General features: G+C 42.4%; 1 protein-coding gene across 14 annotated transcripts in view; it reads right to left on the bottom strand.

Moving 5' to 3' along the window:
* UNC79 (unc-79 subunit of NALCN channel complex) overlaps positions 1–12,323 on the bottom strand; it is a 170,733-nt gene that overhangs the window by 143,453 nt on the left and 14,957 nt on the right. For 13 of the 14 annotated variants that reach the window (XM_075926674.1, XM_075926676.1, XM_075926675.1 and 10 more), the window contains 3 exons: positions 8,518–8,688; positions 3,636–3,728; positions 777–832 (listed from right to left, as the gene is read on the bottom strand). In XM_075926674.1, the coding sequence (XP_075782789.1) occupies positions 777–832; positions 3,636–3,728; positions 8,518–8,688 (320 nt within the window). Of the gene's footprint in view, positions 1–776; positions 833–3,635; positions 3,729–8,517; positions 8,689–11,784 lie in introns of all 14 variants that reach the window. The other variant, XM_075926677.1, reaches the window with a different exon arrangement.

Genomic DNA, 12,323 nt, shown 5'->3' on the forward strand with positions numbered 1-12,323 from the left:
TAACAAAACAATACTCACTTCATAACATTAAATGTATGTTTTCAAATGCACATATTATTATTAAAATTGCATACTTTTTTACACACTGGCCACCGTCTTTTGCAATTCTTTGGAGGAGATTAGATGGCAAACTCTATCCATGTATTTGTAAAGCACCAAGCACAATGGATCTGTGATCCTGACTGAGGCCTCCAGGTACTACCACAATGCATATAACATATAATAACTTCAAACAAATTAAGCATTCTGTCTAGATACAGAACAGAAAGGCAGTGTTTGAATCTATAACTGGATCTAGATTTGGTTTGGGCTAAGGATAAAAATCTAGGTTTGAGGTCAAATAAAGACTAAATTACTTCTGGCCTCAATATCACATACAAACCATCATCATAAAAATTCAGACCTTATGAGATTTTTATCATAGAATGCAAGAACTGGAAGGGACCTCGAGAGGTCAACAAGTCCAGTCCCCTGTTGTCACAGGAGGACCAAGCATCATCATCCCTGACAGATGTTTGTCTACCTGCTCTTAAAAAAATTGAGCCACATTTAAGAGGAATTCAAAAAACTGGACCTGATGTGAAGAGATGGAACAGCATCTATAAAATCCAATTTTGAACACCCAACACCCTTTTGCCCCAAATTCAGCAAGGATCCCATATGGAGATCACTACTTCTAACTCTCTAGCTCAGTGACTATAGTTTTCAAACCATATGGTTTTCATTATTGTAAAAAATATTCATAATATAAGGCATATATCTGGTCACAAACTTACTTTCCATACTTCTTGTTTATATTTCATGAGGCATTCCAGTAATTGACAATGATACACTGAGAGAGAAAAGACCATATAAGTATGATACTGTAATGGAAACTAGGTTCAAGAAATGGCTTGTGTTTCATTTAGTTAAGTCTACTGAATCTACATAGGGTTGCCAGCATTCCAACTGAACAAAACCAAACATCCTGTCCCACCCTTTCCCTGAACTCCCCCCTCCCACTCACTCCATCCCCCCTCCACTCCATTACTTGCTTCACACACACACACACACACACACACACACACACACACACACACACACACACACACACACACACTTTTTCCAGACTCAGGTAGGGGGCTGCAGTGCAGGAGGAAGAGGCGGGCTCCAGCTGGGAGTATGGACTCTCGGATGGGGCCAGGAATATGGGGGGGGGTTGAGTTGCAGAAGGGAGCTCAGGACTGGGACAAGAAGTTGGGGTGTAGGCTCCAGGAGGGAGTTTGGGTGGGGGAAGGGAAACCAGGCTGGACCAGGCTGGAGGTGCTTCAGGGTTCAGGGTCCTGATGATGTTTACTGTGGCTCCCTGTCTCAGGAAGTGGCTGCCAGGTCCCTGAGGTTCCACTGCATATGGGCAGCCAGGGATACTCCACATGCTGCCCTTGTGCACACAGGCACTACTCCCATGGTTCCTATTGGTCACGATTCCCGGTCCTTGGTAGCTGCACAGCCAGCATTCAGGGCAGGGGCAGTGCACAGTGCCAGCCTGACTGCCCATGTGCTTAGGAGCCATATGGCTGCTTCCAGAAGCTGTGTGGAGCCAGGGCAGGTAAGAAGCCTGCGGTAGCCCTGGGCCCATGCTGCACTGCTGACTGGACTTTTAATGGTTGACTCAGGTCCCTTTATGACTACGTGTTCTAGCTGAAAACCAGACATCTAGCACCCGACATCTATATTCTGTTTAATTCACTGTTTACAAAGTGAACAATTTGCTAATTGCTCATTGTTCTGGGGCTAGAGTAAATAACGGAGTGTCAGAAATTAAATATCAGTAATTTGCTGATGCCGAGGAATGCAGTAAATGAAGAGAATTACTACTGTACCAAATTTTAGCACTTTTTGCACAATGGTGGAATAGTACCCTTTGCCTACATCTGATTTATCAGCCTATTCATTTAACTCTTGTTTTTAATGGAAGTATGTAAATATATAATGCCTAATTCAACTCTGATGTAACAATAAACTAGGAGTCAAAAGACAAACACATCATATAAAAATCCTATTCATATTTAAATTTTGTCATATAAATAGCTTATTTCTACATAGTGGCTTACTTTTATTTAGTTTGGTTAATTACGTTTATAATGTGGGAGACTTCTTCACATGCTCAGAGCACAGACGGTCCACTGCATTTCAATATATACACAACTTAATAAATAACTAAAATAGGAGGGAGTTGTTTATGATAAAGAGTTAACGCCTATGAGTCACATCGCAGGGGCATGACCTCAATCACTTCACTCTGGTTGTATCAGTATTAGAGAGAGCACATTTTGCCTTCAGGTGCTTTTCAATTACAATTAAATTAATTACAGTTTATTTTGGATCCTGTTTTCAGCAATCACTGTATTGCTAAAAAAGTGACAATTGTCGCTCCAGGAGTATAGGAGTCCAACCCATGAGACAAAATAAAACAGAATTAATTCACCTTTAATTATGACTGATAGTGGTTAGTCATTACTGCCAGGCACTGATTTTAGACTTTTCCATTTTCTCATGTTAAACTACAATAAGCATGACTGCTTTAAAGTCTTGATCTTACCATACAGGCACAAACCAATTAAAATACTTGCATTGATATAATTGAAATTTACAGATACAGTAAGAAAAATACTGCTTAAGAACATATTAGTGTTGGATTTAACAATATTTACTTAATGGCTACGTCTACATTGGCAAGATTTTGCGCAAATACTTTTAACGCAAGAGTTTTTGCGTTAAAGTATTTGCGCAAGAGAGCGTCTACACTGGCATGTGCTTTTGCGCAAAAGCATCCGTGCCAGTGTAGACGCTCTCTTGCGCAAGAAAGCTCCGATGGCCATTTTAGCCATCGGGCTTTCTTGCGCAAAAAATGTATGTTGCCTGTCTACACTGGCCTCTTGCGCAAGAACAGTTGCGCAAGAGGGCTTTTTCCTGAGCACGAGCATCATAGTTCTTGCGCAAGAAGCATTGATTTCACACATTAGAACGTCAGTGTTCTTGTGCAAGAATTCAACACCAGTGTAGACAGGTAGCAGCTGCTTTTGCACAAAATCATGCCAATGTAGACACAGCCAACATGTTTTGAAATGTAATACTGACAATTTGTGTTTTAATGGTTGTAAAGCTGTAGTTTATTCAATCTCAATATCTACTGTTACTAAATGTTTATTGTCTATTCCTGCCCCCATTCTCTGATCCATCCAGGCCCCACAACTATTAACATTTAAATCAATAGAAATTGTAATATGCTTAAAACACATAATTTTGCATATTTGTGAAAATGTAAATTGATAAAAATAGGGGGAAATGCTTTAAAATAATCAACATTATTCATCAAATTTCTAAATAAATGAAATAAAAAAATGAATCCTGACAAGCTTAGTTATCTGTAACATAGCTGCTTCAAATACTAGTCTCAGAAATGCCAAGTGGTAACTAAAAGGACTATTTTTAAATCTCATGTCGCAATACCAGCATGGTGTGGAACATTTCCAATTGTCTGAACTTCCTGCAAGCTGAGTTCTCAAGCACTTTCTCTGATGTAATATTTCATGACTCATACCTTTATAGAGACAGAGATACAAACAATAGTGCCCCTATTTATTTATACCTACCAGGATTTGATGTGTACTGCATTGCAATCATTAGCATTGAAGATGCAGATAGATTGACGTGTGCAGGCACACCTTCTCTCTTTGAAGAACCCACTTAAAGGAAAGCAAAAAATATCTCCTAGTTCACAGTAAGAAAAATCAGAAAACAACTGCACCCAGTTTAGATTATGACGGATGCAAATAAAATACATAGGGCTGCATGATTTTTTATAAAAGCAACCACAGCAGGATAAAAACTCTCTGATGGCAAAAGACTATTGTAGATGTAGTCTTTGCTCACAAGGTTTTAGCCTAGATGCCCTGAATAGAAAGGTTTTTGTCTCAGAGCTGTGCTAGCAAAACCTTGCAACAGAGCCATGACTCTCAATTTTTTCAGTCCAAAATATCAGCTCACAACACACAATGTCCCACAAACCTGTGCTGTTAGGAGTTAGTTCCTAGGGCAGGGAGAACAATAGAAAGCTTGGGGGAGCTATTGAGTGGGGTGAAACAGAGATGATGAAAGGATTGGTGTTGATGAATGGTGGGTGGAGCTGGAGTGGAATAAGGTGCTGGCTGCTTTTTGGTCTACAGCAGGGGTGTTCAAACTTTTTTCAAAGAGGGCCAGATTTGATGAAGTGAACATGCGTGAGGGCCGACCATTTTGCCTGACATTCTTTGAACCATTAAATGCAAATTAACTATTTTATGCAAAGTTTATTGCAAACGGCATACTTTTCATTTCGTCACATGGATGACAAATCTAAACAGGTGTTAAATCACTCTGCCTTTCATATCTGAAGGCCAGATGAAAAAAAAATCCAGGAAGCTGAAATATATGTCAGGAACATTGTAAAGTACATTACATATTATTGGTAATAAAGGTTGTCTGTCAACTTTTAAGTTCAAAAAATATGAACAGGAACATAACACCAAGTATACATGTTGTGTCCAAATATATTTATAACTGATTTAGACCAACTGACATTAACTGAGATTTTACAATGTATTCATCTCAATACATATGGATTCGTTGGGGGCCATAAAAGATAGATATTGCCAAATTACCTGTGGGGCCGTATTAAACCGGAACACGGGCCGCAATTGGCCCGCGGGCCGGACTTTGGACATGCCTGGTCTACAGTATAGATTATTCCCTCATGATTTTAAACACTAAAAATCCTCAGACTAAAAATCCTATTCCTCAATAGTTGGGATAACTATCCTAGGACACTGATACCAACAGCAGCGTTTAAACATGGGGGGGGGGGGTATTTTGACTGAAGGGGATAAGACCTAATAGAATGACCCTCTCTGGAGCTTCTGCTGCTCTCCTAGTGCACTGATCAGTGTTGAGCTAGTGATTGTTATCAGGACGAATCCTGGGAAAGCCCTGGAGATTGAGGGTATTTATTGAGCTGCCATCATTCATCTCCTGATAGCGATTGCAGAGCCAGAGCTACAGAGCAAAGGCTTAGGGAAGCTCATTCCTGATGTTATGAGCTACTTAAGCAAGTGAGGTTAGTGGAAAAGAAGCTGTGAAGTGAAGGGTATGCATGTGTTCATTTTAAACAAAATGTGGTTTGGAAAGTAGATATGCATAAAGAAGCATGCTGTGGCTCACCACCCTAGGAACAGACTAGAAAAGGCCAAGGGGAAGGGGGTGAACTCAACATGTGGAGTGGAGAAGTACAAGCATGTGACAAACAAAGCCATATATGGAAAGGTTGAATATGATTGGTTTAGAAGTTTGTGTTATATAACTTATGTAACCTGTTATGTAACTGCCATGTGCTATAAAACAGCAAGGGGAGGGGCTTCTTGCTTGAGGGGCTCTGGCTGATTTTAGTACCATGGGCTCTCCCTTTGTGCACATTGAATAAAGTCTTGTTGAATTGAATCGAAGTATCGAAGACCCTTGATTCTGCCCAGCACCTGACTCTCTGGGAACCACAAAATCCCAACAGAAGCAATTCAGCAATGTGCTATAAATGGCCAGACCCATAGACCATAGCACTTATATAATGAATCTCTGAGTATACATGCCACAAATATATTACCTTTGATTTAATTACTGCTCGGCTGGTACTATTCTCTGCCATGTCCATATCCCAGTAATTACATGCCACTCAAAACAATCCCCAAATTATTGCAGCACAATCTGTTTGCGAGAATTTTTATAGCGAAATACATATTCTCCCGCAGTTCTCACCTAGCATTTAAAATACAGTCTACAGATAAAAAGTACCATGCATTATTGGAAACAAAATATAGAGATAGATTGATTTATACAGTGATTTTAGAATGCTGTATGAGGAAAAAAGCCATTGACCAACTTCTGTTCTCGGTTACATGTACAGGCAGTCCCCGGGTTTCGTACAAGATAGGGACTGTAGGTTTGTTCTTAAGTTGAATCTGTATGTAAGTCGGAACTGGCATCCAGATTCAGCCGCTGCTGAAACTGACCAGCGGCTGACTACAGGAAGCCCGAGGCAGAGTTGCTCTGCCCCGGGCTTCCTGGAATCAGCCGCTGATCAGTTTCAACAGGCTGAATCTGGACGCCAGTTCTGACTTACATACAGATTCAACTTAAGAACCCCAGGCGTCCCCAAGTCAGCTGCTGCTGAAACTGATCAGCAGCTGATTCCAGGAAGCCCGGGGCAGAGCAACTCTGCCTCCGGCTTCCTGTAGTCAGCGCTGGTCAGTTTCAGCAGCAGCTGACTTGGGGACGCCTGGGGCAGAGCAGCTGGGGTGCTGCCGGGTTGGTCCAGTAGCGCCCAGAGCGGCGCTGCGGGACCAACCGGCAGCGCCCCAGCTGCTCTACCACAGGCGTCCGGAGAAAAGCCTGGTCTGCTGGGGGGGAGGAGGGAGAGGCGCACTAGCTGCCCCCCCCAGCAGACCAGGGAGATGCGGGCAGCGGACCGAGACGCACCGCGGTCCCCCTGCCCGGGTCCTCCGCGGCTTTGCTCCGCCCCCAGGGAGACCAGGGAGACGGGGAGCAAAGCCTCGGAGGACGCCGGCAGCGGGACAGACGCGGCGCGTCTGGGCTGTCCTGCTGCCCGCGTGCTCCATGGCTTTGCTCAGTGTCTCCCTGGTCTGCTGCTGGGTTCCCCCCCAGCAGACCAGGGAGACGCAGAGCAGCTTTTCTCGCCCCGGAGGACACGGGCAGCGGGACCGCAGCACATCTGGGCGTCCCGCCGCTCCTGTCCTCCGGGGCAAGAAAAACCCCGTTCGTAACTGCGGATCCGACATAAATCGGATCCGCGTAACTCGGGGACTGCCTGTATACAATATCCACTGGGGAATGGATATCCATTTAACTAAAATAGAATTGGACTTAACAGGCTGTTTTGAAGAACAGTTTCAGAGATCTGAGGAAATACATGGTTAGAGGAACACACTATAGAAAGTTCTATATCAGCTGTATTTTTCACAGACTAGCATAATGGATAAATAAAGACTTTAGTGCGAGATTCTTTAAACCACAGTGAGACTATTGTATATTGATTTGTATTTCTATAGGCCGATCAATCCAAAATATTAAAGAACTTTAGAAAATAGTATAAAATTAATCCTCACAAGACCTCAAGTTATAGGGAAGTATTATTACTACCATTTTACAAATGGCAGAACTGAGGTACAAAGCTATTAAATGGCCTGCCCTCGGTCACATAGCATATCTGTGAGTGTGGCAGGAACAACAGATAATAGACCTCATCAGAGCCTTGTGCTTTAAGACCCTAAATCATACTTCCCATATTCTGTAGACTTTTTTTGTGTGTAAAACTCAGAATACCATTAATGGATTTCTGAATGAGGAAAGAGTTCATACTGTTAGATAAAGGTCTCTAATATCCTGGGACCAACATGGCTACACAAAAACAATGCATAGAACAAAAGTCTATAGGGCTGATAAAAGGAATTTAGCTGGTTATGGTACAACTGACTATTGATATAATTCCTAGTCCTCAAATCTGTGAACAGTGAAAAAAAAGATATATTTACAGTAGCTACTGAAAGCTCAGCAAGCTTTTATCAGGTTCATAATGAGTGTTCGAAACACAGCTAATTAGTACTGCTTTGGATCCACAGCTTGTGGGAATTTTAACTTTACGCAAGAAACAAAAAACAGGACTATGTAGCACTTTAAAGACTAACAAGATGGTTTATTAGGTGATGAGTTTTCGTGGGCCAGACCCAGATCTGAGGAAGTGGGTCTGGCCCACGAAAGCTCATCACCTAGTAAACCATCTTGTTAGTCTTTAAAGTGCTACATAGTCCTGTTTTTTTGTTTCAGCTAGACCAGACTAACATGGCTACATTTCTATAACTTTATGCAGTAATTCAATATCCTTTAAAAGAAAAGCAGAAAATCAACTACCTATCGGATTCATTCCTGACAATTACAGCTAGAACAAATTCTATTGGCATCCATAATTACGTAATACAAAACAATAATATAAATAGAGACAAACACTGCCATTGGATGTCTATCAGTTATATTGACAGTAGTTGTTCATGTGCTTCCTCCTGCAAATGTTATACCTATTTCTTTTGCATCTGTATTTTCAGGAACATAATGTACATTTGCTTTGTACTCTGGACTCCTAATGCTGCCACTGAAAGCTCTGTGTTTAATTAGCATACCACCTTAAGATGTTTTATTTCATTCTTTAAGTGAAAAGAAATAACCTAGTAATACAACATTAAAAGTAGAAATTCTTTACAACTACTTCCTCTGGTAAGAGCAGCCACATTGAATTAGTTTTTGTAGATACAGTAAGTGGATTACTATAGAACCACATCCCCGTGGGAATAAAACATTGATAACTACTGTCTAACATCATTTCAAAAACCTAGATTCTTTCTGAAACATAACATTATTGGAATGAACTTCACTTACATATAGCCATAGGCAGAAAAGATGTACTGAGATACTCTATGATATCCTTGTGCAGAAATGGTGGGAAGGTAGCTAATGTTGAAATCATTGTATAAGGCAAAGTACTCAGGATGTCATCATTCAGAAAAGGAAGCAAACATGTGGTTGTGTAAAAAATTGACTGTCCAAGATCTGTCAAAGAAAATTCAATAAACAGAGCATCATTATATTACAAAAAAAGGATGATTTTTTTTTTTGGTTTATGGACTGTTTACAAAACTATCGTAATAACTTACACATAAAAACTGTACCTTTCTTCCCAAATTTGTTCAAAAATTTAGTTGATATTTAAACAATACACAAGAATCATGTCATCTACCATCATTATGAATTCCCTTTAAGGGTGGAAGGAGGCAGCTGCTTTCCAGAAAATAGCAACAATTTACAAGGAAAATGAACACTGTGAAACCAACACAAGCACACGAGGAGGGGCATGAGTTTAGGTAGGGAAAATGCCATTATCAGAATTACAATTTGGCCCAGGGCATTTGGTATATTAACCAACATACTCTTGCAAAAAGTGCCATAGAAGCTGTCAAGGCCGCAGGAAATCAAGGTATGTCTACACTAGCCCCCCTAGATCGATCTAGGGAGGCTAATGAGGGTGACCAGAATTGCAAATCAAGCCCGGGATTTAAATATCCCGCGCTTGATTTGCATGTTCCCGGCCGGTCGCCATTTTAGAAATTGACTAGCCCGAAGTAACTGCCTGCATCTACACGCGGCAGTGAAACGGGCTTCTGATGTAAAGCCCCTAATTCGAATTAAGTGGTATTCCTCGTGGAATGAGGTTTACCACCTAATTCGATTTAGGGTCTTTATTCCAGAATCCCGTTTCATTGCCGCATGTAGACGCAGACAGTTACTTCAGGCTAGTCAATTTCTAAAATGGCAACTGGCCGGGAACATGCAAATCAAGTGCGGGATATTTAAATCCTGGGCTTGATTTGCAATTCCGGTCGCCCTCATTAGCCTCCCTAGATCGATCTAGGAGGCTAGTGTAGACATACCCTCAGAGCCTGAATTTCATTCAAGGAACTGAAAAGTCCTGGGCACTGGTTATGTGCTGACTCAGAGAGAAGAAGGTCCCTGTACTTTCAACACAACAAGACACTGAGGCCAAGAGCTCACCAACATTTAAAAAAGGACTGGATATGTATATGGATATTAAGTGCATTCAGAGTTATCATAATTAATAATATCAAAAATTGAAGAAGGATACCAAGAGGGCTAATGGCATATTAGGGTGCATTCGGAGGAGCATTGCCAACTAATCCAGAGAAGTGATTATTCCCCTTTATTTGGCTCTGGTGAGGGCACATCTGCAGTATTGTCTCCAGTTCTGGGCCCCTCACTATAGAAAGGATGTGGACGTATTGGAGAGGGTCCAGCATAGGGTAATCAAAATGATTAGGGGGCTGGAACTCATGACCTATGAGGAGGACTGAGGGAGTTGGGTTTGTTTAGTCTGCAGAAGAGAAGAGTAAGGGGGGATTTGATAGCAGCCTTCAAGTTCCTGAAGGGAGGTTCCAAAGAGGATGGAGAAAGGCTGTTCTCAGTAGTGATGGATGGCAGAACAAGGAGCAATGGTCTCAAGTTACAGTTGAGAGGTCTAGGTTGGATATTAGGAAAAACTATTTCACTAGGAGGGAGGTGAAGCACTGAAATGGGTTACCTAGGGAGGTGGCAGAATCTCCATCCCTAGAGGGGTATGTCTAGACTCCATGGCTCCGTCGACGGAGCCATGTAAACTAGTTTACCCGGCATAGGCAAAGAAGTGGGGATTTAAATAATCCCTGCTTCATTAAAATAAATATGGCCGCCGCGCTGTGCCGATGATCAGCTGATCCGGCACAGCGCAGTAGTCTAGATGCGGATCAGTTGGCTGGGGACGCCTTTGCCGACCAATCCTGTAAGCCTCGTTTCACGGAGCCATGTAGTCTAGACATACCCGAGGTGTTTAAGTCTCAGCTTGACAAAGCCCTGGCTGGATTGATTTAGTTAGGATTGGTCCTGCCTTGGGCAGGGGGCTGGACTTGACGACCTCCTGACATCTCTTCCAGCTCTATGATTCTATGATTCTATATTAAACCTTGTGCTTCAGGGCTTAAGCCAATCTTTGACAAATAGATATCAGGATCAGAGGGGGGAGGGGTCAGGGCCGGACGGAGGCATGGTTGAGCTGGGCAGCTGCCCAGGGCGCCAACCGATGAGGGACGCCTGATGGCAGCTGTAAGGGGTGCGCAGCGTCGCTTACAGCTGCCATCAGGAACCACGCGCCCGGCTCCTGCAGCACTGGCCCCGCGGCGCCAGCCAGCAGCACCGTTCCCCCAACAGTTGCGGGGACCTGCAAAGCCCGGCATGTTCGCCAGCAGTGCTGGTCGGGCTGGGCAGCACATGCGCCCGGGCTCAGGGCACCAAAAGGGCTCGGGCCGGCCCTGGGAGGGGGAACAAATTCTCCCACATTTGTCTTCCTCTGAAGCATCTGGTGCTGACCACTACCAGAGCCAGATAGTGAACTAGAGGACCCCTGAGTCTGACACAATCTGGCAATTCCTATGTTCCTATGAATCACAAAAAACACCTCCTACAGCACCAGGGTTTCTAGGCCAATCTCTGCCACTAACTTACTGTGTACATTCAGACAAGTTGCTTAAGCAGCCTGTGCTTCTCTTCCCACATCTGTATACTGGGGATAAGTATACCCATCTTTGTAAATTGCTTATAGATATATAGCTGAAAAGCATTCTGTAAGTTCTAACAGTCATTAATGTATCCCATTTAAGTGATCCTTAAAGTCCTCCATACAAGGGCCAGATATTGCAAGATGCAGAGTGCTTCTCCCTTGCAGTAGGTGCTCGGCATCTTGCACAATAAGTACCATGTACAGATGTGACTTAGATTGGAAAATCTGGCAAGATCAAAACACAGGTAGTTTGGATGAAAGCACAGCAGGATTTCCCCCCCCCCCCCCCCCCGCAACAGCTCTAAATTGGTCTGATTACTTAATTGTATGAATGAAATTACTAAGATGAATGAAAGAATAAATGACAAGTTTAATTGCAAATTTCAATCCACTGTACATACATCATACCATCTCTTATCAGAGCCTTGTTAATAATCCTTACTACGCATACTTATTGGAATCAAAATACAATATTATCAACTCAAAAGGAATTCAGAAAGCAACAGGGAACTCTTTCCTGCTAAATTAATTCATTTACTTACATAGGTGCTGGAACTAGGAGCGAGGGGGGTTCTGTGACACCGCCTGGCTTGAAGTGCTTTCCTTTATACACAGCGTTTATAGTTTCAGTGGTTCTCAGCATTTCCATTAAAAAAATTGTTCCAGCAGCAGCCTGAAGCACAATTCTCTCCATCTCGGTGTACAACACCCATGGAAATCAAGACAGATACACTCGTATCCTGATAGGTGATAACTGGGCCCCAGACTCTCAATACAGTTAACCACTAACTACAAAACTGAATACTGGAGGAGCTGACCAACAACAACATAAATAGCATCACGTGACCAAAATCTCATAAATTCTGTGATGAGATGATTCAAAACACTTTGCAAAAAATCCTATTGCTGTATATTCAGAATTCCAAACCTTTCTTTTTACCCAGTGACATTTTAAACAAGTCTCTATTACATTGTTAAAATGCTGTTAAGATCTTTTATCAAATCTTCTTTACATTTTACTCAGAAATGAACCTGATCCACATACCTCTAAACATTAATGGGCACCAGAATCCAAACCCAA

This window comes from Pelodiscus sinensis, chromosome 4, assembly GCF_049634645.1.
Source record: "Pelodiscus sinensis isolate JC-2024 chromosome 4, ASM4963464v1, whole genome shotgun sequence".
Lineage (NCBI taxonomy): Eukaryota > Metazoa > Chordata > Testudines > Trionychidae > Pelodiscus > Pelodiscus sinensis.